Source organism: Uloborus diversus, chromosome 9, assembly GCF_026930045.1.
Source record: "Uloborus diversus isolate 005 chromosome 9, Udiv.v.3.1, whole genome shotgun sequence".
NCBI classification, from domain to species: domain Eukaryota; kingdom Metazoa; phylum Arthropoda; class Arachnida; order Araneae; family Uloboridae; genus Uloborus; species Uloborus diversus.
This window is the reverse complement of record NC_072739.1, coordinates 79265403-79288930: the sequence shown is the minus strand read 5'-3', so window position 1 is coordinate 79288930 and position 23528 is coordinate 79265403. Positions and strand designations below refer to the sequence as shown.

Here is a 23528-nt window from a genome sequence, read left to right as displayed (position 1 = left end):
CAATCACGAGTGTGTGTGTGTGTGTATGAATGTGCGTGTGTGTTTGAGTAGGCGCATGTGTGTGGGTGCGTGTGTGTATGTATGCATGTGTGTGCGTCTTGTGTATGCAGTGCTGTGCGTGTATGTGCGTTTGTGTAGGCGTTCGTGTGCGTGTATGTAGGCATATGTGTTTGTGTCTGTGTGCAGGCATGAGTTTGTGTATGTGTGTGTGTTTGTGTCTGTGCACAGGCATGAGTGTGTGTATGTGTGTGTATGCGTGTGTGTGTAGGATATGGACGCAACCTGGAGACTGTTTTCTCAAGAAGAGCACCATCGTGAGGTCGGTCGACCCGACGGTGGTGCTGGCAGAGGGTGGTGGTGGGAAAATAGAATCATAGGAACATCAAAACAGTCAAATGAGAACAATAAGCAATTGTGATTGCTCAAAAAAAAAAAAAAAATCCTCAGAAGACTACACTTTAGTAGAAAATTTTTTAGCACTTTTGTGTCCAAAGGGTGAAATTTTAAATTTTAAATTTTTCATTTCTCAAGAAAAATACTTTAAAAAATCAAAAATGATTTTCAGCACATTGTAAGATTATCTGCAGGTCACTGAAAAATCTGATGAAAATCTCGCAATTTCTGCTACCGGATGCTAAAGGTCAAGATTTACGGTCGCCACTCACCACGTGGCGACTCAGTTTTCAACATTGGCGACCCCAAAAAATTTCTACAGTCGCCAACTTTTTTGGGGGTTTTTTTTTAATTTAGATCCCAAGAAAAGAATTTTAATGCTTCAGTACTATAAGGATTCACCGATAGAGACCGTACTCCGACTGGATGTTGTTTATTTTACAAAGCTTGCATGTTCTTTCTCACTGCCCGCCTGTATGTTGGTTATTTTACGATGCCTGAATGCTCCTCTTACGCGATTTAGGCCATGTAAAAAAAGCAAAAATACAGTGAATTAGGAAGCCATTTGCACAAGATTAGAGCGTTTGCTCCTTTATCTTGACTCTGTTTTACAAGTAATTAGCGTACTATAATCATGATTTCAAAATCATTGTATTTTAGATTATATTTCAGATTAATTTTGATTATTTCTTCAAAGTAATTACCTTTTTACGTTTTTAGTTTAGTTGCTCAAATGGTATATGGTATATTAAATTGAAACTTTATTTTTTTACATCATATTATACACCGCCTCCGATTATAAGAAACTTTTTTTTTCTTCAGGCCCATTTTAGAACCTGCAGATTATAGGCCGCCCGCGGATAATACACAGGAAAATACGGTTATTTAACGGGGTTCGTACGTTCCGGAAAACCTGGAATTGTCATGGAAAACGACATAGTTAAATATGTGAGGGAAATTTCAAATCCCCCCCACCTCAAATTTTTTTTCCAATTTTTTCCCAGGGAATTTTGCACCTTGAGTTCTAATCTTCGTTTTTATCGATGTTTCCTGAAAAAAAAAAGTTTTGAGGTAAAATGACGCCGGCAATAAAATAAAAAAGGACCGCGGACGCCATTTTTGCCCCTCAATAGTTCCAAAGAAAAAAATTCCTAGGGTGAACAGGAATTATCCACAAATTTAACGGGAGAAGAAAATTTTCCTGCATCTAAAGCACAAACCTGCAAATGGTAGGGTCAATTAGGAAAATCGTTTTTTAATCGAAAAGTCTTTTCAGCTACAAATGAAACGTAGTCGCCATTTTTGGTCATTTATAAGATGGAAGTAGACACGATGCTTAAATGCCTAAGTTTCCAAAAACAAAGCAGAATTGGATGTTTTCTTTCACTGCAAACTAATGAAAACAATGCAAAATGTGCTGCAACTTGTTTTTATTTTAATTTATTTTAAATATGTAATTTTCTTGAGAAATGAAAAATTTTGTTCTTAAAACTTAATCTTATCCTCATTGCCTTGGACGCAAATGTGCTAAAAACTTTTCAACTGAATTGTAGTTTCACGAAGATTTATTATTTTTAAATTGTTTTCCTGCTACAAATTCAAAAAATTATTTCTTAATTTTTGTCGTAGCCGCCATATTTGGTCATTCCCAAGATGGCAGTACACAAGACTTTTTAAGAGTCTAAGTTTCCGAAAATAGCATTGGATGTTTATTGCAGTGCAAACTATTGATAACAACGCAAAATGTGCCCTTTTTTCCCGGGTAAATCGTAATTATTTTCTGGAAAAATGCGAAATTTTATCCTCAGAGCATTTTTTTTAATTCTAATTAATTTAGACACTTATGTGCTAAAAACTGACTATTTGTCTTAATTGTAGTTTTTTAAGGATTAATTGATGATCTTTTTCTAGAACACAGTTTTATGTTTTGCTTTAAATCTTGTTCTGAAAGTATAAAAATATGTTGCAAATTTTGGCTCTTTAAATATGAAAAAAAAAACATCATATTGTATGTTTTTTTACATAAACCCTCGAAGGTCGTTCCGATCCTATTTGATTCCCAATTAACTCACACAGTCTTTATTCTGAAAAAATCGTCAAAATAGGAAGACAAATTATTTAATTTTAAACTTGAAAAGGTAACTTGTTTTTGACCGCAGAAAGCTGCCCCCTCCCCCCCCCCCCCCCGTGTGCCCCATTTTATCATTCCTTTGCCATAAACAATATTCCATGTTGTCCCATAAATCCTGTATTTCATTAAAAATCCTATACATCATTAAAAATAGAAAGAAAAAAAAACTATATTACTATAAACTATATCTTATATTTCTGCTGTGATGTGGACGGTAATACTCGCAATCGATTAGGAATACGTTCCATTGAAAATCGTTTATACAACGGAGGCTAGTTTCTACTTATTCGAATAACTGTAATTTTTTAATCTTCATTCGCATCAGATTAAAATATAAGCCAAATAGCCAGTCCTTTGATCGTTTTCCCTTCATAGTCATCCTAATGTGGAGATGCTGAGTATGGAACGTAGTCGCCTTGTTTGGTCATACCATTAGTTCAAATAATGCAAAAAAAATGTTTTTTTTTTTTTTTTTTTGGAAATATATTCTTGGTAAATGCTAAATTGCATATTATTGGAGGAGGTTTGTAGTTAATTATTTTTATGCCCAAAAAGAAAAACAATCTTAATTATTGAAAAAATTCAAATCATATGCTTATCTAATATTTTTTCTATTCCCTTCGTGCTAAATTTCTTACAATTAATTCTTTTCATTAAACTAGTTACCTGAAAAGTGCATGTTGATTTTTACTACCATGGCGTTTGCAATGATTTACAAAAAGAGTTTAAAGGAATTTGTTGTTTTTATGGGAAATACTTTTTTTTTCCCTGTCCTATGGTACTGTGTACACTACTTTATTTTTGGTTTAATGACTTTTTTTTCTTATGAAACTTTAAAATGGGTGGAATGAATCAGGAGCTCCCAACCTTCACCCAATGCCTCTTATATTTCCATGATTAATATAATTTATATTTCTTGTTAGCATTCATTTAGCATCACTTTCATAATATTTGTTTCAAAAAATACAAATTGAAATCCCCCCCCCCCCCCATTCTTGTACTAGAGTGCTGTTTTCAAAACACGGTAAAACTGGTGGCCACCAAGTTTTTTGAGTCTAGTGGCCATTGGCCACTTGAAAATTTTCTGAATCTTGAGGTCTACCGGATGCACGGATACCCTGAAAATCATAATACATATAACCAAAAATTTTACATATTATTCTTAGTTCTAGGAAAATCTAAGTGCAACAAAATTAAGAGGCCAAGAATTAGTATTTTTATTTAAAATTGCAAAATGGTTGGATTATTTCATTCTGATTAGATTTATTTAATAAACTAAACACAAAATAGAAAAGAAAAATCATTGCATACCCCAGATATTATATTTGACTGTATAGTTGTAGCTGGTACCGAAGGAATTGGAGTTGAATTTATGGTTGTTACCAAGGACATAGCTTTCCCTAAAAGAATTGATATATGAAAAATGAAAGTGTGATATATATCTTTATATAATAGAGACACAATATACAGATTAACAATGCAAAAAACAATAATAAATACAAATTCAGTGTAAATTGTAGACACATGTTTAGAGGTTTTAGGGATTAAAGTTTTCAATGCAAAAAAAAAATTGTAAGCTTTTGGATGTAGAGACATCCGACAAAAACAACCTTTTGTCAAATGACTTAACATCCAAAAGCTCACATTTCTACATTGAAAAGTGGAATCCTTGAAATCTTGAAACACATGTAGGAGAGAAAGGAGAAGGGTCTGAACTTAAATGTTACACAAGTACAACTTTTAAGAAATACCAACATTTTTGTTTAAAAAAAATATAATGAATCCTTTATTTCTTGCTCTGATGATTCAAATTTTGATTAAACAAATACATATAATAAAAGTTCTTTAATAGAACAAGAGAGAGTAGGAAAGTTACTTCATAAATATATTTGATAATTTGCTAAATTTTTAAAAGAAAGAAAAAATATTGTTTCCAACAGCGTAGTTTTTTAATTAAAAAAAAAAATCATTTGATTTAAAGCAAAATTTTTAATGAAATTAATATATTGTGATATATATTTTTATTCATCCTTTTTAACTCCCTTTTTTTTTTTTTTTTTTTTTTTTTGATCAGATGTGATTTACTAGTGTTTCCCTAAAATCAAAAAAATGGGCAGGATTCTTCAGTGAGCACTTTAATTCAATTAAAAGGACTTTTTTATGGTTAAGTTTCGTAGTAGAAAAAGTGCTTTGTTTCCTTTTTTTTATACTAGATGTCTACAAAAGTATTTTTTGATGGTAATTATTTTGCAAATAATGAAAAGCTTTTTAATATTTAGCTTTTAGGATGATGCTAAAAATATTCAGATTTATAGTCTAATCAGATTTTGATCAGGCTGGCTATTTTTGATCACATTCAGTTAGAAAAAATTCAAAATCATAAGCCTAGTTGATGTAATATGTCGTGTAATGGATTGCGTGTATGTTTAAATCGCACATCCACATTTTACTCAATATATTTATCACACTTAAAATAACTTAATAAATGCAATCAAGTGTAAATAATTTTAGGTACAAACATATTTAATGTTAATTTAAAAAGCGGACCAGTGATGTTGTCTGCAGACCAGTACATATTCAAGTTTGACTGGTCTGAAGGACCCGTAAGATTTTTTTACTGATTTCTAGCACTATTATACTAAGTCACAGTTGGTATTTCACAATTTGTTTTTACATGAATTATTTTCATTAAATAACTTTTCTTCCATTATCTGTACCTGCGTGAAGAAATTACCTACACTCCTGTAAATTATATACATATTATATCACAAATATTGTGCTAAATACAACATGCATTTGGGGCATTCCAAGGTATTTGTGACATAGGGGTGTCTGTAACAAAACTTGTCAAAAGTTAAATTTTTTTACATATATTGAAAAGGCACATCCCAAAGGATATGAATATCATATTTTTTTCGTAATTTACTTCATATTATGTATGTAATTGCACTCGAAACATCAAAAATTCAATTTTCACTGTTACGGACTCTACATTGAATTTTTCTTACAAATCTTACCTAAAAACCGATTCTAAGCTCAAACTGGTGTTTGAGACAAATAAAGTGAAGGCTCATCTGTAAGTACAGTTAATAATTTTAATCAAAAAGTATGTTCTATAAAAAATGACGGGTTGTGAAAAAGATGACTGTAGAGTCAGTAACAATAATTGGAAGAAAAGTTTAGTTATTTTTGTTATTTATGTATTTTATTTCACTAAATTGAATATTTTTCTAATCTCACCTATAGTGTTACAACATTCTAAAATAAATTTCATGATTGTTGCAATTGGTCAATTTTTATTAATTTTCAAAATTTGTTACGGACTCGACGAAATGTTACGGACTCTACATTTGGCATCAGTTTTAACACAGCCCACAATAATTTAAACTGATCTAGCCGAAGGAAAACAAGTTCTAAAAGAACAACTGAACTCTTTCGCAAGACATGCTTACAAGGAGAAATGGCAACATTTAAACTTAAGATATTTAAAAGCAAACTTAACAGAAGGCGAAATAATCCTTCAAGAAGACTTGGCTGAAAACTCCAGCTTGAAGCAGCAGAACGAAACTATGAAAGCTCACCTGGTGACCAGTGAGCTTTCATAAGTGACAGTGAGACGAGCAAGTGACAGTGTTCACCACAGTAGCATATCATAAGAGTGGAGAAGAACTAAAGCACATCTCACATGCAATTGTCCTCTGGACAGCATTACTCATAGCAAAAGAGAAGAAACTTAAAAAAACCAATTGTGCATGTGCCCTATTGGTCAGATGGCTGTGGAAGCCAATTCAAGAACAAATACAACCTAGGAAACAATTTGATTCACCACAAAGAAGATCATGACTGTACTGCCTCTTGGAACTTCTTCGCTACACAGCTCATGGCAAAAGGTCAGTGGACGGTATAGGTGCAGAAGTTAAAAGAATTGTGGTTCTGTACCATGCAAAAAAAAAGATGTACCTTCAAATGCTTTCGATTTCTACAAAATTGCAAAACGAGAGGCTAAACTAATATTCTATATGTAACTGAAAATGAAGTGTCAACTATCGTTAAAGAGTTTCAGCTAGAAGTTAGATGGCATGAAACAAAAGCAATACCTGGAACACGAAGAATGCACAGTTTTTCTGTTCTTAATGGAAAAGTTAAAGAAGAAGTTAATTCTATTTACATTGAAAACAGAAGCATCAGAAAAGGAGAAGAAAGAGCAGTGGCATCTACGAGTACAGCTCAAAGCAGTTCCAAGCATGGACTTAGGATGTAGGAACATGGATAGCTGTTCTTTATAGCGATGACTGGAGGCCTGGACAGATCATCAAATTGACTCAAAAAGAAAAATTGCTTGTAAAATTTGAACTGAAAAACTGTATCCAGAAACAAGTTCAAGACAATGCAAAAAGCAGAGTACGAAGAAATCGACGTTGGCAGCTACTTGATGGTTCTACCAGGAGATCCTCCTCCAATTGACTCTTCTGCACGGTTTTTTTGCATATAATGAAAAAACAGCTCAAACAATTGAGTCTATAATTTAAAATGTTGAACAATAAGGTCGTATTATAGTTTCTGTTGTCAACAATTTTAACCATACTGAAACGTGACAAATATGTAGGGTCCGTAACATGCTCCTAAATTGACCGTTGTTAAGTAAATAATTCATTAAAAAATATTTTATGCCTTTTAAATTATTATTTTGGATTCTGAATGCAAAACAGATAAACTGAAGCATACTAAAAAAGCTTCGTTAGATCAGCATGGTTGCTACATTCACAGAAAATTGGAACTTAGTTTGCGCAAAAATTTCCATGTCTTTTGTGTGTAGAGTTCGTAACAGGCAATATATATTTCTATATTTTTACAAGTTCAAAACAAATTTTAACTTTTTTTATTGTTATGGCATAATTAGACATAGGACTATATATTTACAAAAAATTTAACATGAATATTTGCAATGATGAAGATGAAGAGTAGGAGGTTAAGTTATGCCTATGAAGTGTAGAGTCCGTAACAGCTAAATAACTTGGAATGCCCCATTTCTACAATTTTCAAAATAGCCCTTAATGTGAGTAACTTCATCCTTTGCGGGGTACTGTCCTATCAAAGGTTGTGCATACCTGACTTACGTCAAGCAAAAAAAAAAGAGAGAGAGAAAATTTCTCCTTTATCAATTTCTGATCTGAGGCAGCATGTTGATGAATTTTAAAATTGTATTCCACATCTTATGCTAGCACTTATAACAAGATTTAGTGTAAAATTAAAAATAGATAGTTTTATTGCACAAAATCTAAACTGCAAGTTTTGTACAGTAAAAAGTTATTTCAAAATTTACTTTCTGCAAAAGGATGTGCAGAAATGTTCCATGTTCAATGCATTTTAATAAAATAGCACGTCACGAATTAAAAAATGCTCACAAAAACTAAATATAAACTGTCGTTGAATTTCTTATAGTAATTTTAATTTCTAGTGAAGATTTTGAATAACAGATTCGCAATGTTAAACTTTTAATTCTAAATTTAGCACATAGAAAAATGAAACAAAAAACTGAAATTTAAATTACTGCTCTGTGTGCTTGAAAAGCCTTTCCCCAATTTAATGCAAAAAACTAAAGAAATAGAACCCTTAAAACCGTATACCAAAAAAAACCAGAAGCACTAATGGTACGCTGAATCTAACTATTTTAAAACAACAAAACGTTTCGTAGAAACATCTGTATTGTACATCAAAAGTTTTTAAGGGAGCTACCTGGAATATTAGCACAAAATTATCAAGTTTATAGGAGCATTTTTCAAGTAAATCGCGCGAATTCTTAATACAAAAGCCCAACACATCAAATTTTCCTAAATTGCGTTGAAATTGTCAACAACACAGTTAACGTGATGTTGCCAAGTTCAAAATTTAATTCTCCTCGCTCTAATTTTTTCATATATTTCCTTATATACCGTAGTTTATGTTCGAATAGAGTAGCCTGTAAAATCAGTTATACCGGTGACTAACCAATGGTATGTTCGAAAGAGCAACCAGTTAACCAGTTGGTCGAATGGGGGGAAAAAGTATCCTGGATGGTTGCGTTCGACGAAACTCACTGGTCGACCGGTAAGTAACTGGTTACTAACCGAATCGTTCTATGATCAAACCGGTTACCAGAGCGGTTACCAATCTAAGCAGTTGATTGGTTGATTGGAGCACGTGATCATTAGCTGTCACGTGATTAACTAACCGGTTGCTCTCGGTCGAGCTCGTCGAACGCAGCCAATGAGTGCTGACAAATTCTGCTGCCGAACGTTTTCATATAGGGACTCTACCGAGTTCATGCTCATTAACAAGGGCACTCATATAAGGGGCAAGTGAGGGCTCAAGCCCTCCCCCCCCTTAGACATTAGAACCTTCTTGCCTTCTTGCTGGTCCTTTTTTTCTTTGCAAAAAAATAAACACATGGGTTGCGTTCGACGAGCACAACCGAGCGCGACCGGTTAGTTAATCACGTGACAGATAATGATCACGTGCTCCAATCAACCAATCAACTTCTTAGAATGGTAACCGCCGCGGTAACCGGCTGATCATAGAACGCTGCGGTTAGTTACCGGTTACCTACCGGTAGACCGAGGAGGTTCGTCGAACGCAACCATGGTGGAAATATCTGAGGCCTCTCCCCCCCCCCCCTTAATTTTTTGCGTATGGGCGCCCTTGCTCTTTAACACTTCTTTTGGAAAAATTCGAAGTGGCATAATTTTTTGAAGGCCAAGTTTGGAAAAACTTCGAAATTGGGGACAAAATGTAGGAATGACGATGGCCTCCATTGAAAAGCCAACTGTGTTACCGCTGAGCCGCCGAAGTTTAAAACAGTGACTACGTGACTGTTCTAAACTTCGACCGCTGCAAAGTGACGGTCGTCCGACGGTCGTGTTCCGCTTTGCTTTCTGATTTTTTAATCTGTGACAGACGGTGTTTTATTCTTGGTCCATATCGTTCGTACGGTTCCTTTTTTTTCCCTTATAATTATAAAATTCGTCAATGAATGTTACCATATTATGTGTTAAAATATAAGTCCACAGTAAGAAGTTTAGATCTTATCGAAAAAATTTTTTGAATTGATATCTACACTGTCGTGAGTTTCAAGAACTGATTGCATCAGTGTTTTAAACTTCTGAGCGTTTTACAAAACTTAAATACAACACTGAAAAAATTCTTTCAGGGGAGTGGAAGTTCTTGCTTTCTCGGTGCGATTTTTATTAATTATGTTTGCCGAGCTGATCGCGGTATTTGATGTTATTAGCTTTAAAATAAGTATTTAGAAAGTTTAGAATAGTTTCTACACGAGGTATAATCATGTGTTTAAAAGCGTGCTGATCCAGATTAAGAGGACTCTCATTGAAATACAAACACTTGTTAAACACAGTCAATATTTCAGATCTGATTACTAGCTAGAACTTTATGCTCGAACATTCCTCAACTGCATTTCGTTCTTATTTCTGTCAAAAATGAATCTATTCTTTTCATTTTAAAAAAAAGTAACATAATTGAATCCACAAGTTGCAGACTATCTTAAAGCTTGCAACTTTGTTTTGATTAAAGTTTTTAATGTGACCTCAAAACGCATGTGTGCGATTTTACTTCTTCCTGTATGTTTAGTTGCATTTTCCTATATCATTATTTCGACTTAAGGTCATTGAATATATGTGGGGGAGAAAACCTAACCCCCTGTGTTGAAATTAGAACAATATCTTTTCCAATAGATGTTTTTTGTTAAAAATATCTTACGTGAGATTTATTTTAAAAGTGCAATTCTCGCGGTTTCATTTTCTATTGGGGAACCCTGATGAGAAACATTTACTTCACATTTTTCTAGTTATTAGTAGTGCATATACATTCTGATTGTTTGTGATGTCTGTAGTAGCTTACCTATTCATTTAGAATAATATACTATGGTAGGATAACTATAACAACTTTATTTACAAAGGAAGGGAGAGATTGTTATCGATATGATATATGTTAACGATGTGCGTTACATAACTGGTTTTCCATTCCGATGTGTCGATTTTTTCTATAATACCTTGCTTTTCTAATCTATCTATTTCATCTTCAACCCTACTTTTCAAAGAAAAAGGAACCAGGGGTTTGGCCAGAGGATATTTGGGTCCGTTAACGGACCCTTCACAAAAATCCGATCAACCAAAACGGACCTTTCACAAAATCCCGATCAAACAAAACAGACTCTTCACAAAATTCTGATAAACAAGATCGGATCTGTCACAAAATGTTTATTGAAAGAGCAAATCTGAAAGCAAAATAACGCATATTTCTGTGTATAAACCAATAATTTTTGAAACCTTTTTTAAGTCAAATTAGTGGGATCAGCTTATACAAAATCGGCTAATTTTGAAAGAAAAAAATCGGCACTCTTGGGATGCTCCTGCAAGCGATAAATAATTGCTACTGCCAAATAAATATAATGGTTGTTTGTTTTATCACAGCTAATTAGCAGTGGTGTTGTTGTAAACTTTTCTGAAAAGGCATTGGTAAGCACTTTTCTTAGCTCATGATTTAATAAACAATAATAATATATATCTGCGAAATGAACTTAGAACTGCATAGGAAATAGTAAGGGTGAGGAAAAAATATGATCCCTTCAGATAGGGTTACCAACTTCAAAATTATCACCACTTAGGGTCTGGCGTTGAACCTTTATAATGACTTGATTAGAAAATATTCTCATCATTTTGCCAGCTTGTCAATATTTGCGTTTTTACGGTGCACAGTGTGATGTTTAATTGTTATTTTGGGAGAAAATTATATGGTTTTTGATTTTTCGATGCTAACACAAAGGTGAATAACTTTAAATAAACTCTTTTAATCAGTTCTTTTTTCTTTAGACGACTACATTTTGAAAAATGCAATCTTTTAACATCCCATATGAGAATCATACTTTGTTCTTTTTTCAAGCTAACTTCGTTTAATTAGGATTCAAATTAATGAAAAGTCTCTTTATTTCTGTTAGGACTCTCATTTCAAGTTTTTAAAGCAAAATTCCATTTTCTCTTATGAGTCGAAAATTAAAATGCTGAATAGATGGTTTATTTTATCTTATTTTTTGGGTCAACTGTGTCCACAGATATTAATGATATGTTTCATAGGACTCTAAAATGCAATTTTAAAATAATTTTATCAAAAATTCTTTTACAAGCCGTTTTTATACTTTTGATGCCTTCACTTTGATAATTGCGATCTCTTTGCATTCGCTATGGGAATCCGATTTTTCGAATTTTTGATGATTATTACGCTTTGCTAAGAGGTAAACAATTGAAATATCTTTTTATTTTTGTTAAAATCACGGAATTTATAAGTTTTAAATGAAATTCTGTGCTTTTTAAGAGTGTCCTGGGTCAAAAAGTTGAATGCTGAACCCATTCTGAATTTTATTTTATTTATTTATATTTTTGTTACAATTATTTTAAGTACTGTACAGAAATATATCTAGTATAATTTAACATAATGTAGAATGGTAGATAAATATTGATACTTGAAAGAGCGATGCCCCCCCCCCCCCCCCCCCCCCCCCCCCCCCCCCCCCCCCCCCCCCCCGCCAAATATCAGAAAAAAAATCCAGAATGATTTTCTCAACATAGAAGAGGAAAACACCCAACTTTAAGTTTAATTGATGCAGTTTGTGCCATCTCTAAATTCTAAAATTTCGTTTTAACAAAAAAATTTTTTTTTTTTGCGAAATTTTTTGATTTTTCACAAAATTAATTCATTTTTCACAAAATTATTTGATTTTTCACAAAAAACGGACCCTGTGAAAAATCCTGGACAGACCCCTGGGAACACTTCTGGCTTTGATAAAAACAGGCTGAACTTCCGGTTTGAGTTCTAATTTGCACTCGAAATTTTTTATTGCACCAAGTTCTTCATTAAAAATTTCTTTGTATTTATCCAGCAACGAAACCAATCGATTGTCACGTTTTTTACCCACGGATTCCGATTTAATTGATTTTACAAAATTCCAATCAAATTGGAAGGAATATAGCCATTCTCTGCCAAAAATTGTGTCTAAATTTTCTTTAAGTATGAAAAGTTTGACTACCTTCATTTGGCCTTGATATTGAGCCTCAACTTCTACTTGCCCTAGAGGAATGATGGTGTTTCCAGTATAAGATTTAAGAATAACCTTGCATGGCAAAAGTGGTTTCTTTGATATCTTTCGGAAATTTTGTATGCTCATCGTGGAGATGGCTGCACCAGTATCCAACTCTATTTTTGTGGAATACCCATCAATTTGGATGTCCAACAGAATTGGTGACCTATTACCCTTAAGTTGCAGGGCATAGAATGGGAGTAGCTCTGCTTCAGGCTGACATTCTTCGTTTGTGACAACAATTTGTTTATTCTTTTGAGGAACTTTTTTAATGTCCTGCTTAAATTTGAAACACACTTTCTGCAAATGATCCTGTTTTTTGCAGTAATTACAGGTACTTTCCTTGAATTTACAACTTGCACTACTGTGGTTATTTTTCCCACAATGATAACAGTCTTGAGCTTTCAAGACTTTATTTTTCTTTGGAAAATCTTTAGCTGATTTTGGCTTTAGTGCATTAACTGAAATAAATTTGTCATTTCCAATTAAATCTTTAGCACCTTGGAATGCCTTCTCCATCGCCAGAGCGATATTTAGGGTAGTGTCCAAATCAATATCATCTTTCTCCTCGAAAATTCTGTTCTGTATTTGACTGTTCCTTAATCCACTTACGAACACATCCCGTAGCATAATATTCAGCACATCATCTGGATATAAACAAGGAACCGCAAGTGAGCGTAGTTCTGCCAAATAACACGAAATGGATTCGAAATGGATTCGCTATCCTGCTGCTTTCGATTTAGAAATGCATGTCGAGCAGGAATTATTAATGGCTTTGGATTCAAATGTTTACTTAAAATTGTTCTTAGATCATCGAAACTTTTATCGGCAGGCTTAACCGGAGCGATAAGACTTTTCAATAACGTAAACAATTTCGGCTATAAACATGAAATGAATAGCTTTTCATCTGAAATGTTCTGAACATCTAAAAAAGCTGTAAATCTGTTAATATATGAATCCCATGACTCAACAGATTCGTCATATTTTTCAAATTGCACGTTGACATTTTTGTTTTGTGGAATCGGAACATTTTCGTTTTTATTATGAATTTTCAACATTTCCATTAGAGCATTGTTTTGCTCTATCAATTTCTCGATAATTTCATACCTGTTTCCTTCTGCCATTTTCTGATTATTAATGTAGAATTAATTTCAGCAACATAAACAGTTTGTAAAAAGAAAGTTCTTTCCTACCTGTTGCGTTCAGTAGAGAACAATGTCTATAGTTTCGCTTTTGATATAGTGAGTTCTTTGCCTTCAAAAATCACTCGTCGCCATATGTGATGTCTGTACTAGCTTACCTATTCATTTAGAATAATATACTATGGTAGGATAACTATAACAACTTTGTTTACAAAGGAAGGGAGAGTTTGTTATCGATATATATTAACGATGTGCGTTACATAGCTGGTTTTCTTTACATTCTTTCATACAGTTACACTACAATACCACGGTTACAGTTACACCTATGTTACAAATATATTACATCGTTATGTATGTCTAGTAATAATTTTCAGATATAGTTTAAGCTTTTCCATTATCAGTGATTAAATTTTTCTTGCAGAAAACAATCATCAATGGAAGATAAAATCATTGCTTTAAAATGCGGCAGACGACATGCAGTAAAAGATTTATTGAAAGTAAGTTTATATTCACTTTTCTTGAGATTTTAAATTTTTAATTTTTCTTGAGGATTTAGGACCTATTGTTATTAATATCCCACATGAAATTCATTTGGTTTAAAAAAATTAACCAGCAAATGATGGTAAATTGGGCAGGACACAAGAGGAGATTAAAATAATTTTATGCTGTTGATTTTTGTAAATAGAGTTTAACAAAATCAAGCCAAACTTAGTGGTACAACAGCCGATGGTGGCCAAGGAAGGCTTATGGTGCCCATCTCAGCTTTCCTGACCAAGGGCTCTGGGCACTAACACGACTAGAAATACCTTTTCTAGGGTTTTTTTTTTTTTTGATGAAAAACACCTTCTGTAAGAGTTTTTTTAAATCAAAAATACCTTCTGGAGGGAGTTTTTGATCAAAATTACCTTCTGAAGGGGATTTTTTTTATCTAAACAACCCTTTCATATGCATAAGCTACTGTATTAGAATTTGTATTTATGTTAAAACCAATGGCTCTGGGGGGGGGGGGGTGTTTCCCCCGCCCCCTCCCCTTTGTTGTGCCACTGGCTCTGGGCATTGCAAGATATCATACCTGCCAACTCTTCCGTTTTGGCCATTCTTACGGTCTTTGTGTCCGGGAAGTGAAATATTCCAGTTAGTGTTTACTATCCTTGTTAGACTGCACATTGTTGCAAGGGAGAAGCCATTTTGATAGTGATCAAAGTGTTTCTATGTTCATGAAGTTTGTTCGAGAGAAAAGACGAATTCCAAAAATAAACAGTACATGCAAACATATCATGATGCATATTCGCAGGCCCGTGTCCAGGATTTCATAAAGGAAGGGGTTTTGGTTTCAATAATTTTTCATTCATTTCTGCATTTTCAGGAAAACACAACGGTGTGCCAAAAAATTATTCATTTCTGTTTGATGGTCACAATGAGATAAAATAATGCCTACTCTGAACAAATTCAAGGATTTTTGGCATTTTGTATTAACAGAGTTTAACTGTTGGTCTAAAAATGATAACTTTAAACACGTTTCAGTTTTTCAGATTTTTTATTCATGTAAAATTTCAGTTGTTTTGATTTTGCAATGTTTGATTACCAGATAAACACTTAGTTTTGACTAAGCTTTGAAAACATGGCAAGTGTTCCACGTTATGATAATTCACCCAAATATAGTATGTATTAAAACAAAACTATTAATTAAATTCAGCCGACAAAAATGATTTTTTAAAAATATATTAGACGTAAAAAATTACCACATTATGCCTGAACTGAAAATGTCTGTAAAACTGAGAATTAAGATTGACAGACCCATTTCTCATCCAGAATTTTTCTTTAAAGTAAGGGCAAGATTTTTGCTAACACGTAGCTTCTCAATAATGATTTTGGAAACTGAATAGCTGGTCAGTTTTTAAAGTATTGCCAACGTTTTAAATGCCATAAAGTAAGAATTTACGATTTTTAGTCCCATTGCCTACAACTTGGTAATTTCAACAAAATCTCAGCTATCAAAATATATTTTTATGCATTTTTAGTAAAATTATAACACAATTAAGTAACTTTTCTAAACGTGTTAAGTGTTACTCCACTCTCTAATCCAGCATTTTTCATTGAGTCAGGCTTTTATATTGTTGCTGTTGAATAAGGTCAGATTTTGATTGTTTAAATTTTGGCGGTTTTAATTAAAATATGTTTTGTAACAATGGATGTATGTACGAAAATTTTGGAAAAGCAAGTGCATGAAATGTTAATTACTTTCCATACTTTTTCAGATGAAAGGAAATCTTATGTGTCAAACTGATGAGCTAATAAACCTTATAAAAGAGAGGCAACATGAATTGTGCTTTAATATAGATGAGTTATGTCATAAGGACATTTGGTTATGTGATGATATGTTGTATGAATGTTGGCTTTCATCGCCTGGCTTTGAAGATGATTTGAAATCCTTAAAAGATATTATAGCTGAAGAGTAAGTTTTTTTTTCTTTTATGAAATTGATTACATCGATCCTTTCTCAGATAATCTTTTTCTTTAGTAGTTTTCAACAATATAAGGGGCTTATGGTTTAATCAGTACCCTATATACTCGAGAAATCAGTGCAAAAAATAAGATTAAAAGTTACGCGGTCGACTTATATGCGGGGCAAATTTCCATAAAAGTTTCCCGAACAATTATTGGGAAAAGAGCACTCGAAAACGTGAACAGTTTCCCGATTTTAGTCCAACCCTTTTAAGTAAATGCTAGAGAAGTAAATACTTACACATTCTGCTATAATTTTGTTCGGTCTGACTGTGAAATGAAGGCTAAATAATTACAGTAAACGGCCAACTACGCGAAAAGTGCAGAAACCGCCATATTCGCAATTTTTCCCGATAGTCGTGAATTAATGCTCATTTTTTAAAAAGTAATATGACTATAGCACAGAATTTTATTGATATTTATCTATACATATAATAAAATAAGATGTTTGTGTGTGTGTGGCGCGCACCTCGGGAAAACGGTAAGGCCTAGAAAGATGAAATTTGGTATACAGGTGTAGTTTTTGCTGAAGTTGTGCACCTCGGACTTCGATTTTTGAAATTTTTATTAGAAAAAAAGTTATTTAATGTTTTATGTGTTTTTTTGCACTTTTTAGTATGTTTTACCTCACAGACCCCGAACCAATCGCGCTACATATTTTTTTTACTATTGTGTAGGAAATTTAATTTTAAATATGATGAATGAAAAAATTTTGAAGATAGAGCAGTTTTTGTATTTTTTATGAATTTTTGAAAAAACCTTTAATTTGCATTTTTTCCTGGGTTTTATTTTTTTCTAATATCATCCTGCGAGAAGTATCCAAGCCTCATTTCTAAAATTTACGTTGGTAATAGTAAAAGCATTTCACCCTCTTCAGAAGAAAAAAGTATATTTATGATGGAATAAATGGAGATGAATAAGAAAATTTAGAGATAGATCGTAAAGGTAGATAGCCGCCGAAGGCGGCAATCTTTGCGTAAAAATGTGAATAGCACAAAAAAAGATAGAGATGGATTGATTAATACTGCTGCCAAATTTATTTAAACAGCTTCCGAAGGCGGCAAATTTGAAGTAAAAAGGTAAATGACAAGTTAGCCAAACAGCCGCCGTAGGTGGCTGCCTGCATAGAATGGCGTAAGAAGGCGAACCAGCTGGTCGGCTATGTTGAAATAAGATGTTTTTGTGTGTGTGTGTGGCGCGCTTACCGGGAAAACGGTAAGGTCTAGAAATTATTCTATTCAAGTTAATAATAGTATAGATATAGATTGATTGATACCGCCACGAAATTTATTTCAGCAGCCGCCGAAGGCGCAACCTTGGCGTAAAAAGACGGACCAGCTGGTCGCCGCAGGCGGCTAGTTCAAAATAAAAGCAGCAAGTCACAAAAATCGCCATGGCTAAATCAAACCCTTTACGAAAATTGTGATGACAGAAGTGAACTTTTTTTGTGCAAAAGAATAATAATTGGACATTTTTAACATTAAAATGTTCATTACCTTTCATTTCCCTCCTTTTTATCATGATTGTATTCAAAATTTGCGGCAAGAAGTTCCAGATTGTTTCAAAAAGTAGAGGGCTCAACTTAAATGCGAGTTTTTGATTTTTTCCCCTCATTTTCCTCCTAAAACTAGGGGGTCGATTAATATGTGAGATCCACTTATTATGTGAGAAAATAAAATAATCATTTTCACTGTCATTTATTTGACCTGGCCTGATTGATTGCGACTCAGGGTTGCTTACTATAAATTGTATAAGTCTATGTTTTCCAGCCTGGTCAGTACTTTCAGAATTTAGTGATCAAACTCTACTTTTTGCAAAGCTATTAAAGGATTCCTTAAAAATAAAAGTGCTTATCTGTTCCCCCATAAATTTAAAAAGAATGCATGAAAGAGATTAATTGCCAACAGCACAGTTTAATTTTCTCCAACCTGATACTTTCTGCCTACTTCGTACAACCACTTCTCCCAAGTTGTACGGATTTTTGACCCGCCACTGTACTTTTAAACGATAACTCCTCAAATGATACATAAATATTGTTGTAGATAAATCATCTAGATTTCTAATGTCAAGTATTTAATTTTTTTTCACAATGAACTTATATGTTCATGGATTTTTTAATTTTTTATTGTGTGTAATGTAAATTTATTTTCTTGCTTTCTTTTCTTTTATTCCTTTATCTTATGTTATTTCAGGATAGATAATTTATCAAGAGATATGCTACGATACGACGAAAGATTTGAGCAGTTAAACTTAGACATCAAATGTGTTGCAAAAATTTTAAAAAGCTTTGTGATTAAAGAAAGAATGGCCCATGAAAATTCAAAATTCGATTCTGAAGAATCAAGAACAAAGCAGATTTTTAACCCTTCAGGAGAGTGTACTTTGGCTTCCAATTGTTCTGGTGGAAGTAAAACATTATCAGATGATTCTTTCGAAGTGATGGAAACAACTGAATTGTGTGAGGAAAGCACGATTGCATGTGAAAAGGTAATTAAGAATTTATACATTGTTGTTTAATAGTTGGTAATTTATTTTTCTTTCCTGGATAATATTAATTATAGGAATCTAATGTTAGATTAATAGATATTGAACTGAAGGCACATTTGTTGCATTTCTAATTTGCTAAACCAAATATTTAAGTAAGATAAGAAAAGTAGTATGAATCAAAATGATAACTTTTAGGTTACGTTTTCAAACATTAACCATTCTTTCTCTGTTAAATAATTTGAAATGAAAGTGACTAGAATGAGATTGAAAGCATGTGGTCTAAATTTAACTATTAACTTTTTTTCAGCATGAAAACTTGAAATCAATGAGAAGCCCACATATTCCTGATGTTTCGAAACCTTCTTTAAAGGTATCAGATTGGTTGCACCGAAATGATAACATTGGTGCAAAATGTATAGTAGTTACTTTTTCATGTAATGGTGAAAAATACATCGAAAAAGTAACGAAGAATAGCTCACATGTTCCGAATAGTAGGAAATCTTCTTTGGAGGTGTCCGATTGGTTGTATAAAAATGAAAGTATGGACACAAAATACAATACAAATTCTTGTTCATCCAATTTTACAGAACCTGATGATAAAGAAACCAAAATTGTAACTCCACTTATTCCTGATGTTTCAAAACCTTCTTTAAAGGTGTCCGATTGGTTGCATAAAAATAAAAGTATGGACACAAAATACAATACAAATTCTAGTTCATCCAATTTTACAGAACCCGACGACAAAGAAACCAAAATTGTAACTCCACTGCAGATGACTGTAGAAAGTGAACCAGTATTCCATACAGTTCCAAAGAATAAATATTTAGCTAATTTCCTCACTTGTCATGGACAAAAAGTACCGAAAAGTGTTCAATTTGTCGAAGATATTTCCACATTCCTAATAACTAAAAATGATTCATCTGAATCTTCTGCCATTAGAGATGATTTGAAAATATGGTTAAGCGACAACTCTAAAAGTGGAGGAGTTAAATCAATTAGTACCCAACCATTGAATGTCGGTAAAGAGCAGTCAAATACAGTACAGTCGCACCCAGTTAGTAGTGATTTGAAAACTTGGGTAAATAATATTGATTCCAAAGAGTTGGATACATCAGCTAATATTGTACTACGCAATACCAATTCAAGTCCTGCAAAGGTAGTAGAACAGTCATTTTCTTCATATTTTGTTAAAGACGACCATAAAGAGTGGCTATGTTCTGGAAAGTGCGTTTGAGATGGATATTTTTATTTTTATAGAAAATTAAATTATTTAATATAATACAAATTATGTCATTATACTTGTTTAATATTTATGCTTTAGATAAGCTTGTGTTAAAATGATAAGAACACAATAAATAAAATTCAAATGTATATGTATTCAGTGTATAAATCATTACAGCTGTTTTTAATACCTCTAAGAGCCTTTTCTTCTGTATAGTGAATTTAATCAGATGAGACAAATGTGTCACTCACTTACAATTCTCAATTACTAAATTAAATTAGTAAGCATGATTGAAAAGATCTTCAGTTGTCTTGAAACAACTGTATTCCCTTACGTTAATTTGAGTATTATTTTGCCTCCTAGGTCACACAAAAATTAAGTTTTTGATTTTATGTTTATGAACCTACAATGTTTGGTTGAATCAAAATAAAAGGGGTGTATTTAAGAACATTATGAACATTTTGCAGAACAATTTCTTTAGAATTGTGTAAAACCAAAAATTAACTATTCAAAAAATCAAATGGATGTTTGACATTGGGAAATAACAGTAAAAATTAATAGTTCTTAAAAAGAATAAAAATCGTTAAACGTTATGATGATGCAAAATTTAATAGCTTTTCGTTACATCATGATGTTTGCTCACAACGGTGCAGATAGGATTCTTTTGTCTCAGATACTGAAGTGGTCATAAATGTCAACCTATCCATCTGACTGTTGCTTGTGCTGGTGAACATATAAAATGTAGGAAGAATTAAAATTTTTCCACTTTAGAGGTCTTTTGCATTGATAGACTTTCAAAAATGTACACTCATCTCAATTTTACTTTATTACAAACTTTACACCAGCATAAAATTATTTCTTTAAGGCTCACTTAGTTCAAAATGAACATCATTCTGTAATTATCTAGTACACTTTTCAGTTTTATTTCTAACCGGGCTTCTTCCTATTGACTGACCATGGTACTCTCCTACATAAAATGTTGTTTTAAAACTATTTCTTTTTTATCCAGCATTCGAATTAAAATAGCTTTTTACAAAGCATGAAAGAGAGTTAACTTAAAAATTAGCAACATTGCATCAAAAATAGAGAAAAAGATAGCTACCATAAGACTTGACTAACTACAAAAAGTACATCTGAAAATGCAAAATTTCTCTTGTTGTGCATCAAACGTGTACTTTGCTGAACATGTGGATTACTTAAAATGTATTTTTAAAAAATACTTTCCTTCAATTTTCATACACTGAATCAATGTAAAACTTACAAATTACCAAATATTGTAATATACCAAAGAAATTGGAGCTAAAAGCATTACTTTCAAATTATGCGCATGAATAATAAAATAGTATGCATTTTTTAGCTTTATAGTGACCGAGAAATTAAAATAGAAATTTTTCGACTTGTCTTGATTGGGAAATTATGATCAATTGTCTTCAGCTCTTAAAACTCTCCAAAAATAAGTGTAAAACCTTGAATTATTTTCAACATAAATAAATGTTGACAAATACATGAGGCAATGATAAGCAAAGGGATGTAAGTGGACATTTTTAAGTTAAGCACGTTTTAAGTTCGTCCCAGGTAGGCTTTCGTTGAAAAGTTTTTAAAAATCAAACTGTATAGCAGCACCTACCACGGCGTCTAGTACTATCTCTTTCCCCAAAACAGAGGATTGGTTCACCTATTTGTGTACTGGTTACTCCAAATTTTTAATCTTAGCACTTACATCCCTTTGCTTTTCATTGCCTCATATATAAGTATATATTAGATATTAGAGACGTACCAAGTAGCACTTTGGCCGAGTACCGAGTACTCGGCCTTTTATTACTCTGCCGAGTACCGTGTTACTGAGTACTCGGCAGAGTTCCAAGTACCAATTATGTTTTAAGAAGAACCACAGACACACATGTGATGAATTTTGAACTTATTGGAATAGTAGTATAAACCTCCTTGTCCATATAATAGTTTTTAAATCTAAATTACTGCTGAAATTTAATTACGCATTATATATATACAATTTTGTTTGTGTCAAATTTTACAAAAAAATAATTTTTTAAATTAAAAATAAATAAATAAAAGGTATGATTAATCAAGTTGGAATTAAAACAAATTACAGTAAAATCCCTCTAATGCGGACACTAACAGGACAAATTTTTTTCTGCAATATAGAGGTGTCCGCAGGACAGGGGTTTAATAATGTTATTTGCATTGGAACTGGGGAATTAAAAATTGTCCGCATAAGAGGGGTGTCCGTTAGGAGGGGTTTCACTGTATACCAATCAATTATAGTTCTAATCTGCCAAACAAATATTTTTTAAAAGCAGATAAAACAAATGTGCAGGAACATTCCAGACACGTGTTTCTGCCCCCCCCCCCCCCCCCCGTTACAAGGAACGTCTTTTTCAGTGCATAACATGTAAGCTAAAGAATGTAAAGACATTCAACAAAAAAATACGACTTTTGTTGGATGCCTTTAAATCTACGAGCCCCCATTTTGTGCAATGAAAAAGGAATTCCTTGTAATGCCAAAACACGTGTATGCAGAGTTCCTGCACTGTACTCTTAAGGTTGTTTTATTTTTTAAGCAAAGGTATTTTTACATTTTTTATAACTAATTTTTGTTTGTAGCAAAAATCCATTTTTAATATAAAAATTCCATATTTTCTATACTTACATTTTTTGCGTAATTTTTAATAAATAAGTTTTATCAACTTTGGGGACATAAAAATAAAGATTTATTCCATTGAAGCATTACAAACTTAATTATTCTCAAAATTTAAATTTGACTTATAAATTTTAATTGTAAATGATTGCAGAATATAATGCTTGCTCTTTTTTTATAAATTTTAGTATCTGTCTTGGACAATATTCAATTTTTTGCAACTACTCGGTATTGGCCGAGTACCGAGTAGTTACCGAGTACTCGGTACGTCTCTAGTATATATTGAGAAAAAATCTTTAATATCACTTTATTATGCCCTCATATGTCACTGGTGAATTGAATAATGAAAGTTATAAATTATTTTTTATGCTAAAAAATTCTAACTAAATTCCAAATAACTGTTACCGTGCAATAATATACATGTATGAATTCGACTGATCAAAAATGAAGTACAATTATTTTTATGAATGTATGTAAGATAATCAAGTTAAAATTATGACCTTTGATGTATTTGTAGAATTTTTATTTGAATTAGATGACATATTTAGTTTTTGTATCCTGAATAAAAGAAATTTACTAATATATGTTTCATTTAATGAATAAATAGAATATATGTAACAATAAATGAAACTTGTCAGCCATTCACTTTGTTCCTAGCTACCAACTCTGAAAACAAAAATATCGAGAAAGATGAGGAATATTAAACAAAAGATACCAGTTGGATCTCAGTTATCGAAATTTCAGTTTAGTACCACAACTTCCTTAATACATCATTAAACCTCATAAGCAAGGTATAATTTTTTAGGCCTTCTCTTCACAAGCTTTTCCGGATCTCTGAGGTTCCACTGAATTGCAATTTCAAAACA

At 32.6% G+C, this 23528-nt stretch overlaps 2 protein-coding genes across 3 annotated transcripts in view; one reads left to right on the top strand and one right to left on the bottom strand.

Annotated features, from left to right (window-relative positions):
* LOC129229488 (transcription initiation factor TFIID subunit 12-like) overlaps nucleotides 1-8413 on the bottom strand; it is a 34097-nt gene extending 25684 nt beyond the window's left edge. Inside the window, exons 1-2 of one of the 2 annotated variants that reach the window (XM_054863805.1) lie at nucleotides 8261-8413; nucleotides 3836-3924 (exon numbers count right to left, since the gene is read on the bottom strand). In XM_054863805.1, the coding sequence (XP_054719780.1) occupies nucleotides 3836-3916 (81 nt within the window). In that variant the 5' untranslated portion in view covers nucleotides 3917-3924; nucleotides 8261-8413. The remainder of the gene's footprint in view (nucleotides 1-3835; nucleotides 3925-8260) is intronic. The other variant, XM_054863804.1, reaches the window with a different exon arrangement.
* Nucleotides 8414-9456: 1043 nt separating this feature from the next.
* LOC129229472 (uncharacterized) lies at nucleotides 9457-23224 on the top strand. The gene is made up of 5 exons (XM_054863786.1): nucleotides 9457-9483; nucleotides 14214-14289; nucleotides 16051-16247; nucleotides 18490-18784; nucleotides 19092-23224. The coding sequence occupies exons 2-5, from the start codon at nucleotides 14227-14229 to the stop codon at nucleotides 20016-20018; spliced, it is 1482 nt and encodes a 493-aa protein (XP_054719761.1). The 5' UTR covers nucleotides 9457-9483; nucleotides 14214-14226; the 3' UTR covers nucleotides 20019-23224.
* Nucleotides 23225-23528: the final 304 nt, after the last annotated feature.